The sequence below is a fragment of the Ursus maritimus genome, unplaced genomic scaffold, assembly GCF_017311325.1.
Source record: "Ursus maritimus isolate PB19 unplaced genomic scaffold, ASM1731132v1 scaffold_25, whole genome shotgun sequence".
Lineage (NCBI taxonomy): Eukaryota > Metazoa > Chordata > Mammalia > Carnivora > Ursidae > Ursus > Ursus maritimus.
This window is the reverse complement of record NW_024425008.1, coordinates 42488805-42515357: the sequence shown is the minus strand read 5'-3', so window position 1 is coordinate 42515357 and position 26553 is coordinate 42488805. Positions and strand designations below refer to the sequence as shown.

Below are 26553 nucleotides of genomic sequence, written 5' to 3'. Positions count from 1 at the left end.
AATCCCTTAAAAAGGGGGCTGAGGATATCCTTCATTTTCTCATCGTCCAACGCATTCACTTTTTATGCTGCTAACACCGAGACCTCTGTCCTGGAGGCAAAGGCAGCACTTGCAGGTACTGAAGGAAAGCTCCAGATTCGCGGGCCAAGCGGCTTCTCAGTTGCGGCGGAGCGCGGTGATTGCACCCTGGAGAGGGGTCCCTTCCCTCGGTCTCCTTGCATGCTCGCCACTCTCCCCGTCATCCTAACGGCCTCTGGGCCCGGGGCTGAGTTCCGCGTCTCCTCCCGGCTCCTCCCTCGGTCTGCGCGGTGTGCAGGGCTGTGGGCTGCGCGGAGGCGCAGGCCGAGGCCGGGAACCCGCGCGGCCCCTGCCCCGCCGCATCTCGCCCCCACCCCAGGCTCGGGCCCGACCTCCCCGCCCCGCCCCGCCCGCCGGGCTGATAAATGGCTCGTGCGCCACGTGCGCTCAGTCGGGCTCGGCTTGTAGCTTGACTTGCCTGGGCGCTTGCCCCTTCTCAGCCCTTCTAACAGTGGCGCCTCCACCCATGGAGGAGGAGCAGACCTACCTGGAGCTCTATCTGGACCAGTGTGTCGCCCAGGTGAGCCCCGAAGCCGCCGCCACTGTCCCCAGGGGCCAACGCGCCCTATTGCCAAGCGTGCCCAGACCTGAGCCCTGGGGGCTTTGCCTTCTTTATCTCGTACGGAACTCCTAGCGACCGTCAGAGGTGGCCTTGATGGTCCTCGTCTTTAAGTTGAAAAGTAGAAGCTTCGAAGCTTCCAGAGGGGAAATAACTCGCCACGGTTGCCAACCAGAAGTGGAACCTGGTGTAGGGTGACTCCGGAGCCATGGTTAGATGGTCAGGTCCGGTCCCGGTTAGAAAGATGCAGACACGGAGAGTTCGCGTCTGTGTCTCCTGTAGGGCCCTTTGCTTCCAAACATTGTCTCTGCTAAGCTAGGGCGAACGTAGGCGGACTACCCCGTGAAGCGTTGGTCTTGCACTTTCAAGGGGTGGCAGCCTTCGGTGCCAAGAACAGGCCTCAAAAAATAGTTTCTAAGGACAGGTGTGCGTGGAGGGGGGGTGGTTTCGCAACATTTGAATTGCAGACACCTGTGGCTTCTTTCAGTTCGGGATTCTTAAGGGTGTGTCTTTTTTTTTAATTTAAAAAATCTTTAGAGTCAAGTATTGTAGAAAAAAGAGCAAGGAGTCCTCAAAAAGAAAAGTGCAACTTTCAGTGTGGGGGATTTTTAAAAAAGACAATGATTAGCACCGAAGTCGAAATAGTGAAGCCTTATTACGTTTAACATAGCAAATGAAAGCCCACGCAGGAAGAGATGATGGTTCTGTAAAAACAGTTTAACAAAAATTTTCTGCAGATAGAAGGCCAGAGATGCAGTGAATATGCTGCAAGTACATCCTGTAAGGTGTGTTCCTACGGTAAACTTCCATTGCCATAAAACCTCCCTCTTCGATATCTTGCTGCCATTGCCTTAGATTCCTGGTGCAGGTTGAGTTTCCTTGGGGAGCGCTTCCTCCCTGCTAAAATGCCATGATGGGGAGAAGGAGGGGAGACAGGGATTGTTGCAGATAGGAGTGCTTTAGTGTAAATTGGCTGATGAGATCCTTTCCAGCCGGTACAGGAGAGGCTCATGAGACAATGGAGAGGAATCCCGGCCATTTTCCCCACCTCATTTTTCTTTCTTGCTTTCTTTCCCCTCTCCCCCTCTCGCCCTCTTTTTTTCTTTTCTTTTTCCTTTTTTCTTTTCAAAGATTTTATTTATTTATTTGACAGAGACAGCCAGAGAGAGAGGGAACACAAGCAGGGGGAGTGGGAGAGGAAGAAGCAGGCTCCTAGCGGAGGAGCCTGATGTGGGGCTTGATCCCAGAACGCTGGGATCACGCCCTGAGCCAAGGCAGACGCTTAACGACTGAGCCACCCAGGCGCCCCGCACCTCACTTTTCTTAAAGCTGATCTGTGAGGTGGGGGTAAGGGGGGAGAATTACATAATTCAAAATGAAACACTGTCCAAAATCTTATCTCAAGAGAATAACTGCATTCTTCTAAAGAAGTGTTCTCTTTGAACAATAAGTCACCCCTGCCATCTGCTGGACTTGGAGTAACAGAACACTTCAGTAGGACCTAGCCAGACATTTTACGTTAGCTCGAGGTAGCTTCGTCATGAAGATCCAGCGCGGGGCGTTCAGGAATGTTCTGTTGTCAGAAGTCAGATCTTCTAAGGGATGAGGTCATCCTGCAAGCAGTGCTCCAAACCCGGAATCGAGGTCTACAACTCGGGCGAAGCAGGTGGTAATATATGGATCGAGGTAATCGATTTTTTCCATAAAAAAGCCTGTGAATTTTACATGAGCTGCTTCCCCCAGTTGCACACCTCATTCCCTCAGTTGATGGTATTGGAGGTTGAGCGCCTTCCCCAGACTGAAAATACGATATATTGATTTAAACTATTCTTGCCTTTTAAATTTCAATAACTGTTTTCCTATTGTAAATTCACGAAACTAGAATATTTGCTCATATCTCCTTTGACTAGAAGGAATAACCTTTGGTCTTTAGTGGAGTATTGATTAGCACTCAAGATCTCTCTTAAGCTTCTTTCACTTGTCTCTTTATAAAATATGAGTTTAAGACTAAGAAACGGGTGCCTGGGTGGCTCAGTCGGTTAAAGCATCTGCCTTCGGCTCAGGTCATGGTCTCGGGTTCCTGGGATCGAGCCCTGAGTGGGGGTCCCTGCTCAGCGATAGAGCCTTCTTCTCCCTCTGCCCACACCCCTAGTTCTATCTCAAATAAATAAAATCTTAAAAAAAAAAAAACACGGTGGAAAAATAACCCACTCAAACTTAATTTGGGACACCTGGGTGGCTCAGTCAGTTAAGCCTCTGCCTTCAGCTCAGCTCATGATCCCAGGATCCTGGGATCCAGTCCCATATCGGGCTCCTTGCTCAGCAGGAAGTCTGCTTCTCCCTCTGCCTGCTGCTCCCCCTGCTTGTGCACGAGTGCTCTCTCTCTCTCCATCAAATAAATAAATGAAATCTTTAAAAGCAAAAAACCTCTAAGAAATACTTAACTAAAGTTCATAATCAAGGAATCCAGTAAATCTAGTCAAAGTACACACTCTTTTTTTAAATTTTATTTTGTTCATTGAGGTCTTTTATTTGCATATATGTATTCTATCCCTAGAAAAAGAATCCCAGGATTTTCCCTCCTTTTTTTTTTTTTTTTTTTGGTCTTGCTTCTTCATGGTCCATGATGCCAGCTGAGGTTGTCAATACAATGAAACCAACGCAGCAGGACAGGAACAGATTATTCTGCCATTTTTCTCAATCTTTGAGTTGTATATCAAATCTGGGGCTGATCACTTCACACTTATTTGACCTGCTTGTGAGGTTCACAATTTTCCCAGCTCTGTGATCATCAGTGACTTCAAATCTGTCAATGTAACCATGCTTCATCATCACAGAAACCAGAGGATGACTTTGGAGCAAGGCCCACTAAGAGTCTGGCATTTGCCTCTTTTCAGCGTTGTTACTGCTCTTGAGAGCATCTGCCAGGGCATTCACATGTACCATTATGGCAGCATAGAACGATGGCGGAAAGAGGACCCAAAACACACACAATTTAGAGTATGGTTGCTCTTTATTACAAAATTAGAGTGGCAACTTACTATGGATCTAATGTAGGAAAAACATTTTTTGAAAAATGCTTTCTCTGCATTGTAAGATCTACTTTCCTGTTTGTATTAAGTATGCTCCAACCCTGAAATATAACTTCCGTGGTACTTTATGGAACGAGGCAAGGAAGGAATATAAGTGCTCTTGGGCTGCCTGGCACCTGGAACACACTGCCTGCTGGCCGTAGTGGTATCCTTTTGGTGTGACTTGCTGTTCTGTTTCTTGCATTTTGTTTTGGGAATGGCCTAGGATGCCCTCGCTCCGCCCGGGTCACCGCTGCTCAGCCCAGTTGTACCTGATGAAGTGTACATCCCTAATTCAGCCCATCCAGAGACTGTGTTTAATTCACATCTTGAAGAAGTCAAAGAAACATCTGGCCCTTTCTCATCTGTGGATCTTAGCTTCCTACCAGATGAACTTACCCAAGAAAATAAAGACCAGAATATCATTAGAAGCAAGCATGAAATTGAAGAAAATTGTAAAACTCAGAGTCAGCAAAGTAGGTTGTCATTACCCAGAGAACAGGACATTGGTCTGGGCTTAATAAGCAACAGCAGTTTCTCGAATTCCCATTCACATCTGTACCCTGGTGATGCTGACTCAGTCCAGCCCTCTCTTGAGAAACCAGACTCCATGCCTCTGGCGTCCATAGCTCCCATGACACCAATGACCCCTGTTTCAGAATGTTCTGGAATTGTGCCTCAACTACAGTAAGTTGTTTGTGTGTGTATGTGTGTTTTTTTAACCAGCGATGCTCCTGGGTACACATTTTATGTCCCCGAATGTAATGACAACTAATTTCAGAAAAATAGTGTAGGGAAGAGAATTTCAGGTTCTTCTATCTTTTCTTAATGGATTGTGGCTTTAGACAGTTTGGTTATCTGAAAAATGAAGTACTAGCTCTTAAACTCCTAAGAGAGGCTTAAGAGTTGGTATATACATTCTTGAAGGATTGTATTGTTTATACTAAAGCACTGTAATTTTTGAGAATTGGGGTTGGGGTTGGATAAACACAAAGAATATAAAGATGTAAAATTGAATTCAGTTTGCAAATTGATTTGGAATTATGCTTTCTATTTTGAGGCATGGTTTTGAAAAAGATTTAAAACTTGCTTTTAGTCAGCTGGTCATGACATTTTAGAAGAAGCTATTTTAGTACTTCACTTTGAAATCTTTACATTTTCCTAAGGTTTGTCACGTCACTGTGGCTACCACATTGAGAATGATTCTCCTAGGGAGTTGCTAAGAGGTCTATAAAATGAGGAAGTTAATACATTTTAATTCTTTTTTACTTTTTATGTCTGATGTAATTTTCTAAATTGACTTATTTCTTCAGGAATATAGTTTCCACTGTAAACCTGGCCTGTAAATTGGATCTGAAGAAAATAGCTTTGCATGCAAAAAATGCAGAGTATAACCCAAAGGTGAGATTTCTCAGTATTCCTTTCAACAATTAGCTTCTATTTAGATTTACTTCATATGATCATGTTATTGACTCATTCCTTTGCTTTTGTTTTTGAAACAAAAAAAAAAATTGTTAGGGCAAAGCTTTTGGCAACTCAAGAGGTTAATTGCCTCATTGCTTTGAAGTTCTAAAAAAAATAACCTCATTCTCTGTGCTGAATAAAGCAGTGATTGAGCAGTTCCTAAAAGTTAAGATTTTTCCCTTGCCATTCAAAAAGGTTTTTCAGTATGGCCACTTTCAGCCTATGGGGATGCTGACTTGCTTAAAATGCCATCATAGTTGGGGAAATAATTTTTCTTAAATGTGTCCCATCCGCTTGACATGTATTTTTCCATTTACAATTTCCCTTGCTTGAGAAAGCTAAATTGTTTAAAGTGTGAAGTTCAAGCTTCTACTTACTAAGGGATTTCTTTTCTCTCAAAGTCTAATAAAATTTACTCTTTGTTGTGTCCTGCCAAGGCTAAGCATCCAATTTTAATGGCCTATTAACCGAGGAAGTAGATTTGTTCATGCAATCAGCATTTAGTAACTGGCTGGTCTCTGTACCTATGAATGCAAAGATGTACCCGTCCCTACTAGGGAAAAGCTCACTATCTTGGGTGGTGGAGGATTTTTGGCCTTAGATGAAAAAGGCCATATTTGTAGCAACGAAGAGGACCTTGTGAGCATTAGTTGTTTATGGATTAAATTGTTTTTGCCGTTGCGGGAGTGTTCTTGCTGATTTCTGAATTTAAATGTACCTGAATATTAGCCAAATATTTCCTTTTTCTATTTCATGTAGCTGGCTATGATGAGCACAGAAGCACGATGATAAGCTAGGATTCTTAGGGTCACAGCCATGGTTGCCCACACTATTAAATCAGCATATTTATACATATTTTATTTTATTTTATCATCCTCTGCTCTCCCTTATTTTATTTTTGTGTATAGGGTCTATCCAAACTTGGACTTGACAGCCAGAGAAATTCTGGCCTGGCATTTAAGCTCCCTTCAGAATTTAATAAAATGAATACCGGGTTAGAGTATTACCTTAAACACTTGGAAAACATTCACAGGATTCAATCAACACTTTTCAAATCTGAAACTGCCAGACCCACCTTGGTCCCGTGGGCCCCCTCCGACCCATGGAAGCCGCAGTCTTTCAGAATACTCACCCTGGTTTCCTTCCCAGCTTGCTGGGGAAGATGAGCGCAGACGGGGGTGCCTGTGTAGGACCAAAAGGAGCAGCAGGTCTTTGGTGACATGTCAGCATGGCAGGCCTGTCCTCCCCGGTGCCCCTTGCATCAGCACCTCCCGGAGGGCCTGCCCATACTGCCAGGTGGGGGACCACACTGAGAACTGAAAATCAATTTGTCCTTCATCTTCAGCATGCCTATCTATCTATATATATATATATTCTGTTCTATAGTCTGGATATATATATATATATATATATTTTTTTTTAGTACATTCTAGAGTCTTGGCAAGACTAACATACTTCATACTCTCCCCTCCAAATAGTCTTTGAATGAAAAAGGAAGTATTTCAAAGTAAAAAAGCACAGCATCTGACTAGTTGTGACTTTAAATCTCAACTTTACCGTTGCTTGTGTAATGTGGGAAGTTAAATACCATTTAGTTTCCCTGTGCCCTAAATGGTGGTGATCACAGACTCAGTTGAGCTCTATCCTGAGGACAAAGGAAACAAAACTTGTAAAGCTCTTAGCATTGGGCTTGAAATAGAACAAGCACTCACATTTTAGTTTTATTGTTTTTATTCTTACCTGCTTTTTCTAAGTACACTTTAGAATCATGATGGGTTTTGTTTACCTTAGCGTGCAGACATTTTTTCGCTTTCCCATCAAATCTCTGTTTATTCAAGACTCTTTATGTCCAGCTCAGCTTTTCAGCTGGAATAGTGTTCAATGCTAGCAGAGGCTAATTGTCCTTTTCACGTCTGTGTATAGAGGTTTGCTGCTGTCATAATGAGGATCCGAGAGCCCAGAACAACAGCCCTCATCTTTAGCTCTGGGAAAATGGTCTGCACGGGAGCCAAAAGGTATGTGGAACCACTCTCCACCCTTATCAGACAAATAATTCAGCATATAAAACAAGGAAGGGTAGTATTTATATTCCAAAACACCTAGGAGGAGCAAAATACTCTGCCGAAGCATTAAGTTCATGAAATGCCAAATTCGGGCTTAAAAACGTTCAGTTGTGTGGTACTGACTCCTGTCCCACTGTGCAGTTCCCCCATCAAACTGAGGGGGCTTAGGTGGGCTGTTAGAACTTGGTCTTCAGGTGCACTTTGAAACTACAGTGGTAATAAAGCCTGTTACAAGCCTGGGGAAGTAGTTACTGTATATTTTCCGTATTGCAGATACATGGATAGAACTTTGTAAGGGAGGCAAATTAGGTGCTTCTTGACCATTATCTTGAGCATTTGCTCAGGAGGCAACTCTTAAAAGGCTCACTTTCCCTGGATCTCATGCAGAGGAAGCCCTGTGCGGATATAGACCCTTTCACCATAAACCGTAGTGGGAGGGCTGCTCGTTCCTCTGCGTGTTCGAAGATGAGTAGTAAATTGGCCTCCTGAAAGGTCGTATGAATTTGTCTTCACTCTACAGATATACCAAGATTCATTTTCTCCAAAGAACACTGGGTGTTAATATTCTTTTTTATATTTGCCAAATGGTTTGGCCAAAAAAAAAAAAAGTGTTAATTACATGTCTTTGATTTGTTAGTGAGAAAACTTTTCATAAGCATATAAACTGCCTACTGTGTCTTTTGCCCAATAGTCTATGGAGTTATTGGTCTTTTGTAAACAGCTTTTTGTATGTAAGTATTTCCACCATTTTGTCCTATAAATGTTATTTCCCAATTTACTGTTACTGGTGTTTTATGATTTTTTTCTTTTTTTACACAATTAACATTTTTGTGTGTGTACAGTCCCATTTTTCTTTAGGGTTTTGATGTTTGGCTTCATGCTTAGGAAGGCACTCCCCATGCACAGCATTATATAAATATTGACCTCTGTATATTTTTCTGGCCTTTTTCAGGTCCTGCTTTGTATTGAGGAAAAGAAGTTGATATTTTGATTCAATTAGAGCTTTCTCTAGGTGATGGAAATACTTTCCATTTGTGCTGTCTCGTGTGGTAGCCACCAGTCACAAGTAGCTGTTGAACAATTGAAGTATAGGTAATATACAGAAGAACTTAAATTTTTTTTTATTTTTTAAAGATTTTATTTATTTGACAGCAAGCAAGAGAGCACAAGCAGGGGGAGGAGGAGAGGGAGAGGGAAAAGCAGTGTCCCCGCTGAGCAGGGAGCCCAACTCAAGGTTTGATCCCAGGATTCCCGGATCATGACCTGAGCCAAAGGCAGACGCTTAACTGACTGAGCCACCCAGGTGTCCTGGAACTTAATTTTTTTAAATTTTAATTTAAATATAAATAGCTACATGTGGGGGCACCTGAGTCGAGCCTGCTTCTCCCTCTCCCTCTGCTCCTCCCCATCCTGCTCGGGTCTCTCTCTCTCAATCTACCTCTTTCTCAAATAAATAAATAGAATTTAAAAAAATTAGCTACATGTGGCTAGGGGCTACCATATTGGGCAGAGGTGGCCTAGAATTTTATTTCACTGTAAGAGAATTTTTTTTTCTAATAGCCAGTAAGTGACCTAATACATTTATTGAACAATCCATATATGGTGTTTTAGTATGGTTGACACACAATGTTACATTAGTTTCAGGTGACTCAGCAGGTTTGCGTGTTATGCAGTGTCCCCAGGAGCGTAGCTACCATCTGTCCTTGCTCTCACAGTGGTTTTGACTATGTTCCTGTGCCTTTCAGTCCTCTGACTTCTTCATTCCAGAACTGAAAGCCTTTATCTCCCTCTCCACTCATTTTGCCCAAATCCCAACCCCCTTCCCCTCTGGCAACCATGAGTTTGTTCTCTGTATTTATAGGTCTGCTTCTGCTTTTTGTGTATTTTTTTTTTTAAGATTCCATATGTGAATAAAATCATATGGTATTTGTCTTTTTCAGTCTGACTTATTTCACTTAGCATTAATATCCTCTAGGACCATTCATGTTGTCTCAAATGGCCCAATCTCATCCTTTTTATGGTTGCATAATATATTGTGTATATATACCACATTTTCCTTATCCTCTATCACTAGACACTGAGGTTGCTTCCGTATCTTGGCTATTATAAATGATGCTGCAGTTAACATGGGGGTACATTTATCTTTTCAAATTAGTATTTTTGTTTTGAGTAAATACTCAGTAGTGGAATTATTGGATCATGGTATTTCTATTTTTAATTTTTAAGGATCCTCTATACTATTTTCCACAGTGGCTGCACCAATTTACATTCCCACCAACAGTGTACGAGGGTTCCTTTTTCTCCACATCCTTACCAACAGTTTTTATTTCTTGTCTCTCATTTTAGCCAGTCCAACAGGTATAAGGTGGGATCTCATCATGGTTTTGATGTGTATTTCCCTGATGATGAGTGATGTTGAGCATCTCTTCATGTGTCTGTTGGCCATCTGTATATCTTCTTTGGGGAAAAAGTGTTTGTTCAGATCTTCTGCCCATTTTTTAATTGGATTGTTTTTTGGTGTTGAGTTGTATAAGTTCTTTATATATTTTGGATATTAACCCCTTAACTGACATGTCATTTGCAAAAATCTTCTCTTATTCAGTAGGTTGCTTTTGGTGTGTTGATGGTTTCCTTATTGTGCAAAAGCTTTTTATTTCGATGTAGTCCCACTGGTTCATTTTGCTTTTGTTTCCCTTGCCTTTGGATACATATCTAGAAAAATGTTGCTGTGGTTGATGTCAGAGAAATTACTGCCTGTATTCTCTTCTAGGATTTTTATGGTTTCAGGTCTTGAATTTAGGTCTTTAATCCATTTTGAGTTTATTTTTGTGTACGGTGTTAAAAAGTGGTCCAGTTTCATTTTTTTACATGCAGCTGTCCAGTTTTCCCAGCTTGAAAATTGTTTTATATTCTTGTTTTATATTCTTGTCTCCTTTGTCATAGATTAATTGGCCATATAATCATGTGTTTATTTCTGGACCCTCCGTCCGTTAATCTATATGTCTGTTTTTGTGCCTGTTTGTGTCTTTGGATTTCTACAGCTTTGTAGTATATCTTGAAATCTGGTGTTGTGGTATCTCCAGCTTTGTTTTTCTTTCTCAAGATTGCTTTGCCTATTTGGGGTCTTTTGTGGTTCCATACCCATTTTAGTAGTAGTCTAGTTTTATGAAAAGCATTGTTGGTATTCTGATAGGGATTGCATTGAATCTATAGATTGCTTTGGATAATATGAACAGTTTAACAATATCCTTTCAACCCAGGAGCTGGAATTTTTTTTCATTCGTTTGTGTTGTCTTCAGTTTCTTTCATCAGTGTTTTACAGTTTTCAGAGTACAGGTCGTTTACCCCTTTTTTGATTAAGTTTATTCCTAGGTGTTTTATTTTTTGTGCAGTTATAAGTGGAATTGTTTTCTTTCTTTGTGTGCGTGTGCTACCAATTTCTGGGTATTAATTTTGCATCTTGCAACTTCGCTGAATTCATTACTTCTAGTAGTTGTTTGGTGGAGTCTTTAGGATTTTTTTTTTTAAAAGATTTTATTTATTTATTCGACAGAGAGAGAGACAGCCAGCGAGAGAGGGAACACAAGCAGGGGGAGTGGGAGAGGAAGAAGCAGGCTCCCAGCGGAGGAGCCTGATGTGGGGCTCGATCCCATAATGCCAGGATCATACCCTGAGCCAAAGGCAGACGCTTAACCGCTGTGCCACCCAGGCGCCCCCTAGGATTTTCTATATATAGTATTATGTCATCTGCACATAATGACAGTTTAACCTCTTCTTTACCAGTATGAATACCTCTTATTTCTTGTCTGATTGCTGTGTTTAGTACTTCCAGTACTATGTTGAATAGAAGTGGTGAGAGTGGGCATCCTTGTCTTGTTCCTGATCTTAGGGGAAAATCCCTCAGTTTTTCACCATTAAGTGTGATGTTAGCTGTGGGTTTTTCATCTATGGACTTTATTATGTTGAGGTATGTTCCCTCTAAACCCACATTGCTGAGAGTTTTTATCATGAATGGATGTTGAATTTTGTCAAATGCTTTTTCTGCATCTATTGAGATAATCGTATGATTTTTATCGTTTGTTCTTTTGGTGAGGTGTATCATGTTGATTGATTTGTGAATATTGAATCCTCCTTGCATCCCTAGAATGAATCCCACTTGATCATGGTGAATGATCTGCTTAATGTATTGTTATATGTGGTTTGTTAATATTTTGTTGAGGATTTTTCATCTATGTGACAAATCCATTCTTAATACATCCCCCCCCACCTATTTTTACATGTTAAATGCTTTACATGTGTCTGGGTAAGTTTCTGGGCTTTATCTTCTGTTGATCTGTGTGTCCTTAGACCTAGAGATCTACCATTTTTAAGTCCATATAGCACAATTCTTTAAGGTATCTGCAAGGATGTTCATTTCAGCATTGTGTAAAATGGGGGGGAATAAAAATTAAAAAATGGGAGACAAATACTTAGTAATAAAGTTTTGATTAGATCATAAAATTAAGGGATGCCTGGGTGGCTCAATTGGTTAAGCATCTGCCTTCAGTTCAGGTCATGATCCCTATCATCGAGCCCCATATGTGGCTCCTTGCGCAACAGGGAGCCTGCTTCTCCCTCTGCCTCTGCCTGCCTCTTCCCCTGCTTGTGCTCACGCTCTCTCTCTGACAAATAAAATCTTAAAAAAATAAAATTATATTTAGCTATAAAAACATACATCTATCGAGTTGGAAGGATGGTCACATTATGTTAAGTTGTAGGGGAACAGGCAGCTAAATTATAAGTTTATTATCCAACTTTCACTTTAAAATATGCTTATATTACATACATATTCATGAGTATCTTTCCCTATCTGAATTTATCTGTTTCCTGAAATCTGATGGTGAAAGTTCGGCTACTGAGCTCAGATAATAAGAGATACTTGTTACCAAAATCTATTTGGTTCTTGAGTCTTGGATAGAGATTTGTGAAATTTTGGTTGGTCTAAGAGCCATCAGAATTATCTCCAAAAATGGATCCAAACCTATTCTTTTTAGTTGTGATAACCAGAGTTAGCTAGTGAAGGATACCTGTTTTTGCACAGGAAAAATACAAAAGGGTCAAATGTAATCCGTGGTTATCACCACTGGTGGTGACATTTCAAGGTTCTTACTTTATTTCCTAATGTTTGTACAAAAACATGTATGTAGACTTTAACCACAAGTTGTTTGGGAATTTCTGTGTCCTATTCACAGCTAATATTCCATGAAATTACAGGGCTACCCAGACTCTTAAAATTTGACTTTATAAACATGAGCACGATCGACAATGTAATGGGCCTAATAGCAAAATGTCTTTTTTCAAAATAGAAACTTTATTTCACTGCTAACTTGGGTACATGGTCTTACTGGGGACATCTCAAGAGTTAGAAGTGGGTGAGGAGAAGCAACGTGGAGTGGAGTGAAATATGTGAAGGAATTAATACACATAAGAGGGGCAGCGTGGTGAAGGATATAGATAGGAAAGAGAATGGAATGCTTTCTTTGGTCCAGACAAACAAGTTCAATCTGGCTTTTCCTTCAGGTGTTTCTGATTTTCAGTGTAAAGACGGGGCGACCCATAAGAGAGGGTGGAGTTCACATGGTTCACCCACCAGGTTTGGCCCCTGTTTGGCAACCCCTGCTACTCATTGTTTTGCCAAATCAAGTCCCACATCTCAGGACCTCATATTCTCTGACCTGGATTTAGGGTTGGAGCAGGACAAACGCTTAGAAGAGTATGGCCACAAAGGTGAATGAATTTCTTTGTTTCTCAAATTGGGTGTGAGTTAAGTGACCATTCTGTGAAGAAAGCTTGAGCAAAACTGGAAGGTTTTGAGGTGTTTTCATGCTTTTTTGTTAAAAAAAAAAAGAAAAAGTAATTTGTTGCATAAAAATCCAAGTCCTAATATCCTCTTTGCCACCTAATTAGCATACCTCTTACTTCCTCATGTTTTTTTTTTTTTTAATGCATGTGTCCTTATTTTTGCTGCTCTTGTTCCCATCTAAGTGGCACACACTTTTAGACCAGATGGATAGTTCTCAGACTTTCCTGAGCATCACAGTCTGGAGGGCTTGTTAAAATAGAGACTGCTGGGGCCAACCCCAGAGTGCCCGAGGCTGGGACCTGGGACGTTGCATTTCTAACAAGTTCTCAGGTGGTGACGCTGCTGCAGGTCTGAGGACACACTCTGAGAACAAGTGGAATAGTTAATTTTATCTAATAGCATTTAAAACCAGTAAAAGAGAAAAATACCCTATATGTGAAAGATGACAAATTAAGACTTGAAAATATGTTTATGGTTTGGTTTTGACCATTGTGCCATACCTTTTCCTAGGTGCTAGGGACACAAGTAGGGGAGTTGGTCCTTGTCCTCAACGTCTACAAGTTTGTAATGTACATTGAAAGATGAACATGGTACAGATGCTAAAAGTACAATCAGGGAAGTGCGTGACTACAGCCCAAGCAGTATAGAGGACACAGCGATTAAGATCTCTTTAAATGCATTTGTCCCTCCCCAGTGAAGAGCAGTCTCGACTTGCAGCGAGGAAGTATGCTCGTGTGGTGCAAAAGCTGGGCTTCCCAGCCAGATTCCTCGATTTTAAAATTCAGAACATGGTTGGAAGCTGTGATGTGAGATTTGCCATCAGGCTGGAAGGTTTGGTGCTGACCCATCAGCAGTTCAGTAGGTATGACCATTCTAGAACTTTCTGCATTTACCAAGATATTGAAGTTGTGTTATGGGCCGCTTATATAATGAATCTTTTGGAGAAAGTGGTGTTTTTCTTTTTAAAGACTGTAGGTGAAAGGATCAAGATGCTGTGCTTAGGTCCTTCCTGCTTCCTCTGTGTGTCCAATCTTCTGAAACAGTGGTTCTCAAAATTAAACTGCATAGTAATCACCTGGACCGCTTTTTAAAAAACACTTTGCTTCTTGGGCTGCATCGCCATAGATGTTGCTTGAATTTGCGATTCTAACCAGCTCCCAGGTGACGTCAGTCCTGCTTGCCAGAGGCTTGGGACTCACTAGTGTGCAGATTTCTGAAGCAGGCACGCCTGGCTTGGGGGTGGCGACCCCCGAGGAGAAGGGGAATGAGATGGGTTAGGCAGGTCGGAAGGGGCTGATGGCTGACAGCTGGCTGGGGAGAGAGGGTGGGAGAGAGGATGAAGAAAGAGTGGCCCAGCACATTCTGTGAGGGCACTCCTATCCAGTGTTTGTCCTGTTGATTTTGAGGGGGTTTTGTGTGTTCGTGTCATGGTAGCCCCCACCACAATTTCCTCCCTGGTGGAGTCCTATTCCTCGGGGAGCATCTGTAGGCTGCTGCTTCACGGGGAGTGTCCCCTCTCCCCAGCAAAGGCTCGGCGTCCCCTTCTCTCCGCTGGTGTTTCTCCCAGCCTGCCGGGCGCTCAGCAGTGATGGGGGCGGATGGGTCAGCCCTGGTGCCCACCACTCTGGGGCACATATACCTGTCCAAGGCCACTGAGCTGCTTGGAATCACAGATGCTCTTAAATTCTCTTCCTCCAGCCTGAACTTCTGTCCTTTCACTCCCCTCTCCCCTCCTTACCTTGGAGCGGTCGTTCCTGTTAACGGAGTGAACGGGGACCCTAAAGCTCTGCTTTATCTCACACTCGTTGGCCTTTTCTTTGAGACATGGTCTGAACAGCTGTTAAAAATTCCTTTAGTTTTTTTTTTTTCCTAGCTTTTCAAAAATCCAAGTTCATGCTGAGATTTGGCTTTGATGATATTCTTCAGGCAATGTTTATTTTCCCCTTGTCTCTCTTTTCCTCTGCATTAATTTTTTTCAACATATGCTTATTGGGTGCCTGTGATGTGCCCATTGAGCTCACTGCAAAGCTCCCCATGCAAGAAATATTGCCTTTTTAGGGATCTTTTTCTTTCTTCAATCTTGGGATGGGTTGTAAATTCATAGTAAAAATTTTGTTTTTTTTAGAGTATCTCAACACAGGAGCTGTTTTTTCTTCCAGAGTCTCAGCCATGGGCCTCTGCTCTGTCTCTCTCTCTGAACCAACCTTTTCTGAATGTATGATCTCCCCCTGAATTCTGCCTGTCTGTATCAGATTTAGCACTCCACTTTCTGGCCGTTAAGGGCTCTAAAATGATGTGTGCCATTCCTCCCAAGTTTGCTTTCATTTCTTTTTCACCAGCACTGTCATCTTTGTAGCTCAGATTTAAGTCTAGGGTAGGAGTGCCTCTTGTCACTGCTCCCACCCTCTGAAAGATAAAATGACCAGCAGCACAAGATGAGAATTCATCATATGCACTGGCTTTAGCCACTTGGAGTGGGTCCATCGCTGTTCTAGCTTCGTTCTGAACCAGTTTTATTATGTCATCCATCTTTAAAAAAAAAAAATTAGCCCGAAAGCCTGCATTGTGTTCCTACCACTGTCTCTTTCTAGTCTTGCCCCTCCAGAAGTTTGCCATTCAGACTCCATCGTTAGGTTATGGATTCCAACTCCAGTGTGTGTATTGATGACACTGGGGCATTAAAACACTTCTTTCTCAACAGGTTTGTGTCTTTAAAATGAGGCCTCTCTTTTAAGCGTCTGCAGCCCTAGGGGGACCATGGCGCACATCAGTTGTAATTATTAGGTCAAGTTTGCCTATGTTAAAACCTCAAGTTCCTTTAATTCCCCTGGTTCTACAAGTTTGTGTGTTAGCATCTGCTACCACAAGTATCCCCCTTGTCACTGGCCCCTCCGCTGTCATTTTCGATGCCATAATTTTTTCCAGTTTTCCCCGAGCATTGTTCTTCCTTCTTTCAGTTTCTAAATCAAAGATATCCTGATAATAAATATTTCTTAAGTGAGTAATATCTAGGTGGCTACTGTGTAGCGGATGGTACAGTGATCATGATAGTCAATGAAACCAGGGTCCAAGACGCCTGGGTGGCTCAGGTGGTTAAGTGTCCGACTCTTGATTTCAGCTCAGGTCATGATCTCAGGGTTGTGAGTTTGAGCCCCACGATGGTCTCCATGCTGAGCATGGAGCCTGCTTGGGATTCTCTCTCTCTCTCTTCCCTCCCTCACCCCACCTGCCCAACCCCCTACCCCCACTGGTGCACTCTCTCTGTCTCAAAAAGGGAAAAGGAAAAAAGAAGGAAAAAACACAGCCATGGTCCCTTGCCCTCATGGAGCTCACTGTCTAAAAGAGAAGCCAGAAAAGCTAAAGATAATATGGTAACTATGAAGGTGAACACCCCTTGGAGTGCTATGGTGCCATGAAGCAGGATATTTAATGTAATAGGGTGGAGGTTAAAGTTCTTATGGGAAGTGACCTTTAAGCCAAAACTTGAACCATGAGTTGAAGTTGGGTTGGCCAAGAGATTGGCAAGTGTTTGTTATTCTTGGACTCATGATATTCTCCATCGCTAACCAAAATCTCTTCCCCCCGCCCCCACCTCAACCTTCTTCTGAAATGAGGCAGAGAATAAATAAAATGAAGTAAATATCTCCTTGGAAGTTCATTATGCTGATATCTTAAAACTATGGTTCTGAAAGCCAATTGCAGTTCGCCCTCACTTACATACCAAAGATTTTGGTTTTCTCTTTTCCCTTTTTTTTCTTTTTCTTTTTTTTTTAAAGATTTATTTATTTATTTTTGTGGGGGCAGGAGCAGGGGAGAGCGGGTGAACTTGAGCAAGGGGAGGAGCAGAGGGAGAGAGAGAATCCCAAGTAGACTACCTGCTGAGAGCAGAGCCCAGTGTGGGGCTCAGTCTCATGACTGTGAGATCATGATCTGAGCTGAAACCAAGAGTTGGACCCTCAACCAACTGAGCCACCCAGGCGTCCCTTCTTTTCCCTTTAAAATGCTAAGATTCTGTTGGAAGATCAAATGGAAACATTCCTTCTGGGTCCCTACATTTCAGTTTCTTGGTTGAAATCTCACAGTTCCCATACAGATTTTCTAGGGCTCCAGCTAGTATCATTGACTCCCCAGTGTTGAGAAGTGGTAAGTGGGTAATGTCTTGACAGGCTTTCTGCAGTAGGAGTGACATCCCAGGAAGACATGTCTACCCAGAGCAACCTCCAAGTACTTCAGGAGGGTAGCCTCACCACTGTAACGCATCATTCTGGTACCGATAAGAGATTTCATGTCTGCTGTCGTATGGGTCTTACTCATCATAGAATGGAATGGAGCGAGTTTTTCCTGCGTGGTCCTGATTCACCCATTAAATGCAAAGATTTACGTGTATTGTGTTCAGTTTCTCAGATTTCTTCTTTCTCTTACATCTGTTCTTAGCCATTGCTTTTATTTCATTAGCTTCCTTTTAACTCTTGACTTCTTTTTTGAAGTCTTGTTAAGCCTTTCTAGGAGTCTCTCTACTTCTATATGCTGAAGACTGAAGCAGTTCTTAGCCCTATCATCCTTCTACATTTCTACATTTAGTACTAAATATAAGTGAGTTACTATTTATAGGACCAAATCTTAAATTTTTTAAGCTTCTTTCTTTTTTTAAATTTTTAAGTAATTGCTATACCCAGTGTGGGGCTTGAACTCATGACCCTGAGATCGAGAGTCCCATGCCCTTCCAACTGAGCCAGCCAGGCGCCCCACAAATCCCAAATTTTTAAGAGTTGGGATAGTTTAGTTTTCTTTACAGCACCTGTCCAGAGACAAATGATGGTGGTCTAGAAAACTTTTTAGGTTCTAAAATTGCTATCTTTAGCGGTATATAAATGCATACAAAATATATTCGTTATTGGGAAACTTGGAAAATTTAGAAAACTTAGAAAGCATGTTTATGTATTTTTACTGATACTTATTTTTAACCAAGAAGATCTTAATATGTTAAATTTGACAGCCTAACTTACCTTAATTTCTAAAAGCTTAGCATGACCTGCACTTGAAAAAAAATGTTATAACCAAAGATGAATTCTGTTCTTGACTGTCACAAGAAATTGCCTAGGGCACTCCAGACTATTTTCTTAAGATGGCCGAAGGTTTTTGGTAGACTAGTTTTAAGACGCTGGGTCTTGAATATTATGGGAAAGCAGTTGAATAGCACTATTTTTCACTTTTTCCTTTTGTATCTGAACAGTTATGAACCAGAACTGTTCCCCGGCCTTATCTACAGAATGGTAAAACCACGAGTTGTGTTGCTTATCTTTGTATCTGGAAAAGTTGTGTTGACAGGTGAGTTCTAAGATTGTTTTCTGACTTTCATAAACTTCAGTAACTATGTGCTGCTTTGCTTTTCCTTTTAAATACCTTGGTTCACCACGATGAAGTAAGTCTTGCTATTGTAGAACACCTGGAAACAAATAAAAAGTAGGAAGGATTATAACATCACTCATTGGTCTCAATACCCAAAACAATATAATTTTTTTCATGTTTTTATGTCATTTTGATATGTATATTTATCTTTACATCCTGCGTTTTTATTAACCATTATAACATGTAGCTTCGCTCATTGCTACAAACTCCTTAAGAACACTTTTAACAGCTGTACTGCATTCTAACAGAGGGGTCATCAGACCTTTTTTTCTGTAAAGAGCCAAATTCTAAATATTTTAGGCTTTTTGGCCATAGGGGCCCTGTTGCCACAATGGAGCTCTGCCATGGCTGGTGCGATGGTAGCTATAGACATTACATAAAGGAAAGTACAATGAAATGCAAATTTAATATAATCCATATAATTTACATGGGTCATGTAATATTCTTCTTTGATTTTTTTTTCCCCCAACCATTTAAACAATTGAATTTAAAACCATTTTTAGCTCACAGGCTATACAAAAACAGGACTAGCCATCTGTTTCCTGACTTCTGTTCAAACACATTATCATATCAAACTTATTTTTCCATTGTCAGACATTTAAATGTTCCTTCTTTGTTTGCTGCTTATAATGGCAGAGACATTTGGCTATTTTTATGTGTGGAGAATTATTAGTGTGGATGCTCAGAAATGGAACTTTGTTTAAGGATATGACTATTCTTAAGGTTCTGGGTACAAATTACCAAGTCGTTCTCTAAAGGGATACACAATATAATTCTCTCCTATTATATGTCCCTACCGGCAATGTACTTAAGTATCTTTTACAAACCCTCAGTAGCATTCAAAACAAAATGGCACAAAAGAAAACTTTAACTTTATAAGTGAAAATGATTTCACTGCTTTATCTCACTGTAATCAGAAATAGAAATTGATGACTTTTTTAAACCTATTCAAGAAATAGCAATTTATCTTTTGTAGATAGTGTGTACATAACTTAATCCTTTCTGTCTACTTACTTTTTATTATTTTTCCCCCCTAAGGATTTGTAGGAGTTCACCATAATGTTAAAAGTAATTACTCTTTGTTATTCTTCTGGCTTTTTCCAGTTGGTTTATTTTTACATAAAGAAGGTTTTTTTTAAATTCTTGAGGTAAATGATTGAGACTCTCTTCCATACCATCTTATTCAAGTTTGCTATTTTTGTCTAATTGTGTCTGACTTTTTACACATTTTACTATTCTGTAGCAAGATCAATGCCAAATTTTATATAGCAGGAGCCAAACGGATTATGCCCCTCCCTCAGGTACCCAGCCAGCCAGCTTACCACGACATGGTACTCTCCTTATTATTAACATGTGATGACTCCATTTGGCCTTTATATTTACACATAAAGTTATCGCTCAGCACCCAAAAACATGGCATTTCTGTTCTTAGGTCTTCTTTTAGAACTGTACTTTAGAACTTTCTTTTAGAAACAGTAAAGTTTCATAGTTTGTTTTACTCTAACAAATAACATGTCTTTAAAGTGGGGAAAGCCTGTATGGAATTCAAGAACCTTTTCAATAGGACAAAGCGACAGTTTCTCAGATGCTACCAGTGTGGAGTCTAGGATAATTAAGACCTCCTGGTGACTGACTCAGAGTTTGCTTCTATAGGTCCTGAGGGAAGGGGGGGAAGTCTGCCAAGTAAGTTGAATAGTATAAATATTGGAGCAAACCTGTGTCCTACCTAAGGGAACAAACTTTGGAAGACCTTGGGATGGACACATTCATATACTTGCTATGTATCATTATTAATCAGTCTTATTAAAAGTGCCAATTGACAGGTACAGGCTAAGTTTCTATTATAGACACAGAAAAACAAGTCCCCTTAGATATCCTTAATTCAAACCGGCTTTCCCACTTACCCCAATTAAAAGGAGAAAGAAAAACTGCTTGCGTGTACACATTTGCTACAAGCTTCGAGTGACAGAACTAAAGAATTGTCTACACTCAATACCAAAGACTGTGCAATACACTTCCCTCAAAATCTGTTATGCATTCAGCATGTAGAACAAAAAAGCCAAATTTCTTCATTCTTGCAAGATGTAGATCATCACTTCTGTGAAGGGGGGATGAGTTGTATTGACTGAAGTCCAAATTTCGGCTTACAATAGGAAGTAAAAGCCACCAATGTCTTAACATTGAAATATGAGTAATTATCTATGGGTATCTTCCCCTGCTTGTGCTGTATTTTCACCTAGAATACATGGTTTAGATTACTTTTGCTCCAAACATCGAGACACATGTTCCTTGTTCTCTATCCTTACATTTCTAGACTCTTTTCACCTGCAAAGGGTTTAAAAACTCAAGGGCCTAATTTTGGGTGTAAATCTGAGGAAAGGGACCAAGGAGGCCTCATTTTAGCCTTGCTTCTAGAACTTTAGCTGGGGATGGTCATGTGGAGTGTCCAGGGGCCTCCTAGGGGCACACATGGCAAGACTCTGCAGAGATGTTTTGAAAGGTTCCAACAAGGGTAAATAACTTCTGTCCAGAAAATGTTCGAGTACTGAAATTACAAATGCACTTTGGATTTCACTATAATTAAATTATGGATCCCAGCCCTTCACCAGGTAGGAACTGTGGAACACCAGCACACTTGCAGTAAGTGCAATTCTAACCCATTATATCATATGCCATTTTCAAGGCCTCTGAAAATAGTTTATCCATGTAAAATTGTCTTACTCCCCTGAGGTGCCAAGGCTGTGGCTACCATGTCCAGGGCGACAACTGAATGTTCTAATTATACTTAAGTGAACTGACGGCACAGAAGCCCTACCACCCTACCGTGTCATGGTCCCTGACGGCAAAAAGCAACAGGACCTGAGCCAAGCTTAACACTGTTTTCCCAAGCCCACGCTGTTTTTCTATGGCTGACATGATATTTAGGACCTAGGATTTTTCTCTCGCAGACCACAGTAAAACTAATATAGCTAGGATCTGCTGGAATAATATATAACGAACAGCAACTATGTCAGCTTTCATTTCTAAGATCAGACACCAGAAAGTGAATGTATGTTGGGCATGTCTGTGCCAGGCAGTATGATAAGAGCTTTTATGTGGGTTCTAGTTAACTCCGTGAGGTTGTACTGAACATGTTTCCTCCCCTGTATGGGGACAGTGGAGAAGTTAAGTGGCCTTGGCAATGTCAGCTGTACATGCTGCAGCATAGGTGGGAATGTGAGCAGCCGGGCTGCAGAGCCCCCCACCTCCATGTACTCACCGGGGCCCCCAGCTCTTTAGATGTCTGTGCAAACGCCTGTGTGGTCTCTGGGGACACCCTCTCCCCAGTCCTCCTTGTCAGCTGAGGGAAAGAAATACGCTTCGCGGTGAGAGGCAGCAGGTGTGCTGGCTGGGAGGCGGGGCTCTGGAAACCAACTGTGCAGTTTGAATCCAGGCGTGACCATTTCTTGGCTGTATGACCTTGGGTGAGTTTAAGTTCTCCCCCTCGGTTTCCACACATGTAGAGGCAGGTGGCCACAGAAACTACCTGTGAAGTGTGAGGAGGGAGGAGAACAGTACGTGGTGGACGGTAAACGTGGTATAAATGTTAGCTGTTATTCCCTTGGCCAGAGCCCAGTCGTTCCCCCCCAGCCCTGAAAGACTGGAGTCTTGCTGGGGTGTCTTGCCCTGATGATAGGAGTATGAAGTCTAAAGAGGCTTTAGTCTAGCGTCTAAAATGCTTCATGTTTCTTTCTCTCCCTCCAGCATAATGGATTTCTTAAGAAGCTGGGTCTTTGTTACTTAGGAGAGTTACTTTGCTAACTCTCCATCAGCTAGACATCAGCAGTTCTTGGAAATGAGTTCGGTCAGAGGGCAGCATAAAGATGGCAAGACTTGTTAGTGCGTAGGCCAGAGAGAGAATATCCCTGTCAGTCATTGCCAGGAATCCCCCAATAATAGCAAGTTAGTATGTACTGTAAAATGTATACTTTGAAGGGTTTAATGCTGTTTTTTTCTTTTTTTCTTTTTTTTTTTTTCTCTTCAATTTGTAAGCTTTTCCCCTTGTGTGCACACACACATGGTATCACTTGGGAAAATGAGAGGTGTTGTTATGACTTGGCATAAAAATAGAGTTGGAAAATCCGAGTAGTATTGGAAATTGATGTTTGGGCTGGCTAAGGGGTAGGGATGGACTTAGAAACCTTATTGATAGATGGCAGATATTTCATCCACTTGGGTGCCTGTCAGGTACCCATACTGTTTTAGGTGCTGAGGATGGAAAAGCAAATCTAATACAGTTCCCCCTAGCCCTTGCCTCTCCAAGAAATTTAAGCTTATAAGGCCTTCACCTTTGATTCTTTAGCATTTTTTAAAAACTTGAGGAGAAATTCACGTAATATAAACCTGACCATTTTAAAGTGAATAATTCAGTGACATTAGAACACTCACAGTTTCTGCAACCACCACCTCTATGTAGTGCTAAAACATTTCGGTTACTCCAGAATAAAATCCCATATCGTTAAGCAGTTTCTCTCCACTCCTTCCTCCCCTCAGCCCTTGGCAACCTCCAATCTGCATTCTGTCTCTGTGGAATTACCTATTCTGGACATTTCCTACAAATGGAATCACACAACGTGTGACCTCTCGTGTCTGGCTTTTTTGACTTAGCATTTTGTTTTGGGGGTTCATCCACACTGTAGCTTGTATCACAACCTCATTCCTTTTGTGGCTAAGTAATATTTCATTGTATGTATATATCACAGTGTGTTCATCTGTTGATGGACACTTGGGTTATTTCCACTTTTTGGCTCTTGTGGATAGGGATGCGATGAATATGTGTCTGCATGCACGTTGAGTACCTGTTTTCAATTTGGGGGTATATACCCAGGAGTAGAATTGCTGGGTCATATGGTAATTCTTAACATTTTTGAGGAACTGCCAAAGTGGTTTTCACAGTGGCTGAATAGTTTTACCTTCCCCCCACCAATGTATGAGAGTTCCAATTTCTCCATATCTTTGCCAATACTTTGTTATTTTCCATTTTTAAAATTAATATAGCTCATCCTTGATTCTGAATCCTGATTTCTACCTGATTCTCAAATTTGGTGATCCATCCTCTAATTAGCCTTTTTTTTTTTTTTAAGATTTAATTAGAGAGCACATGAGGACATGGGGGAGGGGGAGGGGCAAAAGGAGAGAGGGAGAAGCAGACTCCCTGCTGAGCAGGAAACCCGATGTGGGCTTCTCCCAGGACCTGGAGAACATGACCTGAGCAGAAGGCAGACGCTTAACTGACTGAGCCACCCCTATTAGTCTTGAAATTAAACCAGATAACCACTTCTCACAGGTTATTTCTCTCTTACTGAGCCTAAGCTTTATGGCTCTCAAGGAAGAGTCTTTATCAACTTAAGCTATTTTCCATTTCTCTTCATGCTAATGGTTTTTATATTCTTTTCCTTAATCTCCTCGTCTCCTGCCAATGGTATCAGATAGGAGTTTCTTGACTAGCTGAGAGCGCCATATAAACATCAGCACGTCCAGTCCATAGCCCAGTACAGTCCCACTCAGTACAAAGTGCCTGCATACCTTTGAAGGTGGAAGTAGTTAGTGGCAGTGGGTGTAGGGAGAGGTGAACAGCATCTGACTGATAACCTCTCAAGAGTACGGACCATGTCTAATTCATGTTTTTACCCATTTTATCCCTACAGCAGTTCTAATTAAAGATCCCTTGAAACTTAAGTCTCTAAGGAGGGACAGTGGTAGAGTTTTCCTCCTCTAATAATCTCTTACAATGAAATGTAAAACTTCTGCTGCAGTTTTGTCTCACTCTGTTAGTCAATATTAGGGAATCAAGATGTTAACTAGACCTGAGTGGATCAAAGGAAGACTCTTTTGCTGGTAGCTAAGGGTCCACAGGTACTGACAAAGGTCATGTTCTGTGGTTGCGTTCATGGCATGCTGAGAGATAACATTCCAGACTTCCTACTGTGCTCCGTGAGGCGAAAGATTAACTGAGATGCCCACGTAGTAAAGTACTAGAAAACTCTGCTCCAGGCTATGTGTTTGTGGGAATACGGCTGTCACCACCAAATTCTTTTGTTTTTACCAAAATGTCACTTCTCAAGTAAACCTAAAGATCTGTCTTCATATATAAAATACTGGGAAATGACAATGAAATTTTAGTCTTAAGAAAATTTGGGTATTGTCTTTATATTAAAGATTATATAAACTTGGATTTTTTTATAGGTGCCAAAGAACGTTCTGAGATCTATGAAGCATTTGAAAACATCTATCCTATTCTAAAGGGTTTTAAAAAAGCCTGAGTATGTCACCTCAGCATCTCGCATTATATTGGTTTGAGTGTGTGCATAATCCCAGCACACAAACCACTGGATTGTAGATTTTCCATGCAGATTTTGACTTTATTTGTTAAGGGATGATTCTATAGGAGTATCCATGCCTAAGAACTGAAGAGACTTTTTTTTCAAAATGATACACATGTTATTTTAAAAACTGAAAAAGTAAACATTTCAAAATTTGAGAGATTTAGGGCCTTGCTAGAATGATGTTTAATGATGCTTAATCATTAAAATTTAATGCTCTGCTCTTGTGAAAGATGTAGTCTGTTAACATGTATTCCCTGAAAATACATAGGAATATACAGAAATTTCAGATAACTGCATAGATCATATCTGCAACATCATCTAGAAGGATAGAAATTAATGTGCCTTTTTTTTTTTTTTTTTGCCTTTTAAAATATTGAGTAGATGGTCCTGACCATTAGGTACAGGCATTGTGAAGGATCCCGTCAGAATACAAATGAAACATGAAAGTCTGAAACCTTAAGACAAATATCCTTTTGTTTGAAATGATCAGAGGAAATTATTCCTCCTGCTTAAAAATAAACTTTCAGGAACCATTCAGGTTTAGTGTAAGCTCTATTTTGAAAACAGTTTAGAGACTTCTTGTTTCTTTTGTGCCATAATTCTATGTCATGGTATTACAGTAAACCAGAGAAGACTAGGAGGATGGAGCAAAGGGTTCAGATGCAAGACCCAATTAGATTGTGGAATCCTCAGAATTTGATGGAGATGTGCAGGTTATCAGGGAGGGATGGGATTAACATGACTCATGGCTCTTATTCCCAAGTGGTCAGGGATTATGTCTTGCACCAGATGAGGAAGCAGATTTGTGAGGAGGGAGAGTTCAGTTTCTGACATGCTAAGTTTGTGGTGGCCACCTTTTTATGCCTCCTAGGTGGTTGTGAATTTTCGGGTGTGGGACTTGGGAGAGAAGTCGCAGCTAGAGAACCCCGGGCAGGTATCAGTTGACAGCCTACCAAAAGAATCCTTGAGAATCACTGGTCTAGGTAAACTGACTTGTAGGCACACTTTTTTCCTTCTGTAGTTTGAAGGCATTTTCAAACACGAATTACTCTGACTTAATCCTCCGACCCATCCTATTTTCCTCCACAGAAAGTAATTTGGAGTAATCGAATTAGGTTAAATTCTACCTAGTTCAAATTCTCAGAGCATGGCCCAGAGTAGAAGAATGTTGGACATTAATTTAAAATTCAGTTTTCGGGAAGATAACTTTGATTTCCACGTTTAGTACGATTGTTTCCATTCGCTATTATCAGTGAAGTACTATCAGATCACTGTTAAATGTATGATTCATCCTCACGACGTTGGGTTGGTACTGTATCTCCATTTAACAGGTAAGAACACAAGTACAGAAAGGTTATGAATTTCACCCAAATCACAAAGCTAAAAAAAGAGGTAGGTGAGCCCAAATACAACCTCTCTCCAAGACCCAGCCCCCTCACCCAACTTTGCTGTACTTTCAACAAATTTAAAAGCACCCATAGCGAATTAAAGACATTGCCTTATTTTGTTCCCAGTCCGTTTTCCCAGAATCCCTAGGGCATCGTATTACTATTTCTTGCACAAGTTTGAGGCGTTAACTTGTAGCTTTGGCACGAACAAGCGGATGATGACATTTTGTTTGGCGGACTCGCCACTCTAACATAATCCTCCACGCTTGGGGGCTGGCTGCCCCTCTGCAGGCAGGAAAAGCAACAGCGCCTCC

The 26553-nt window shown here is 41.2% G+C and overlaps 1 protein-coding gene across 1 annotated transcript; it reads left to right on the top strand.

Moving 5' to 3' along the window:
• The first annotated feature begins 544 nt into the window (after positions 1–544).
• On the top strand, positions 545–24788 carry TBPL2 (TATA-box binding protein like 2). The gene is made up of 7 exons (XM_008701903.1): positions 545–598; positions 3935–4395; positions 5022–5109; positions 7096–7187; positions 13772–13939; positions 18311–18405; positions 24712–24788. Exons 1-7 carry the CDS (start codon positions 545–547, stop codon positions 24786–24788), a joined length of 1035 nt encoding a protein of 344 aa, XP_008700125.1.
• Positions 24789–26553: the final 1765 nt, after the last annotated feature.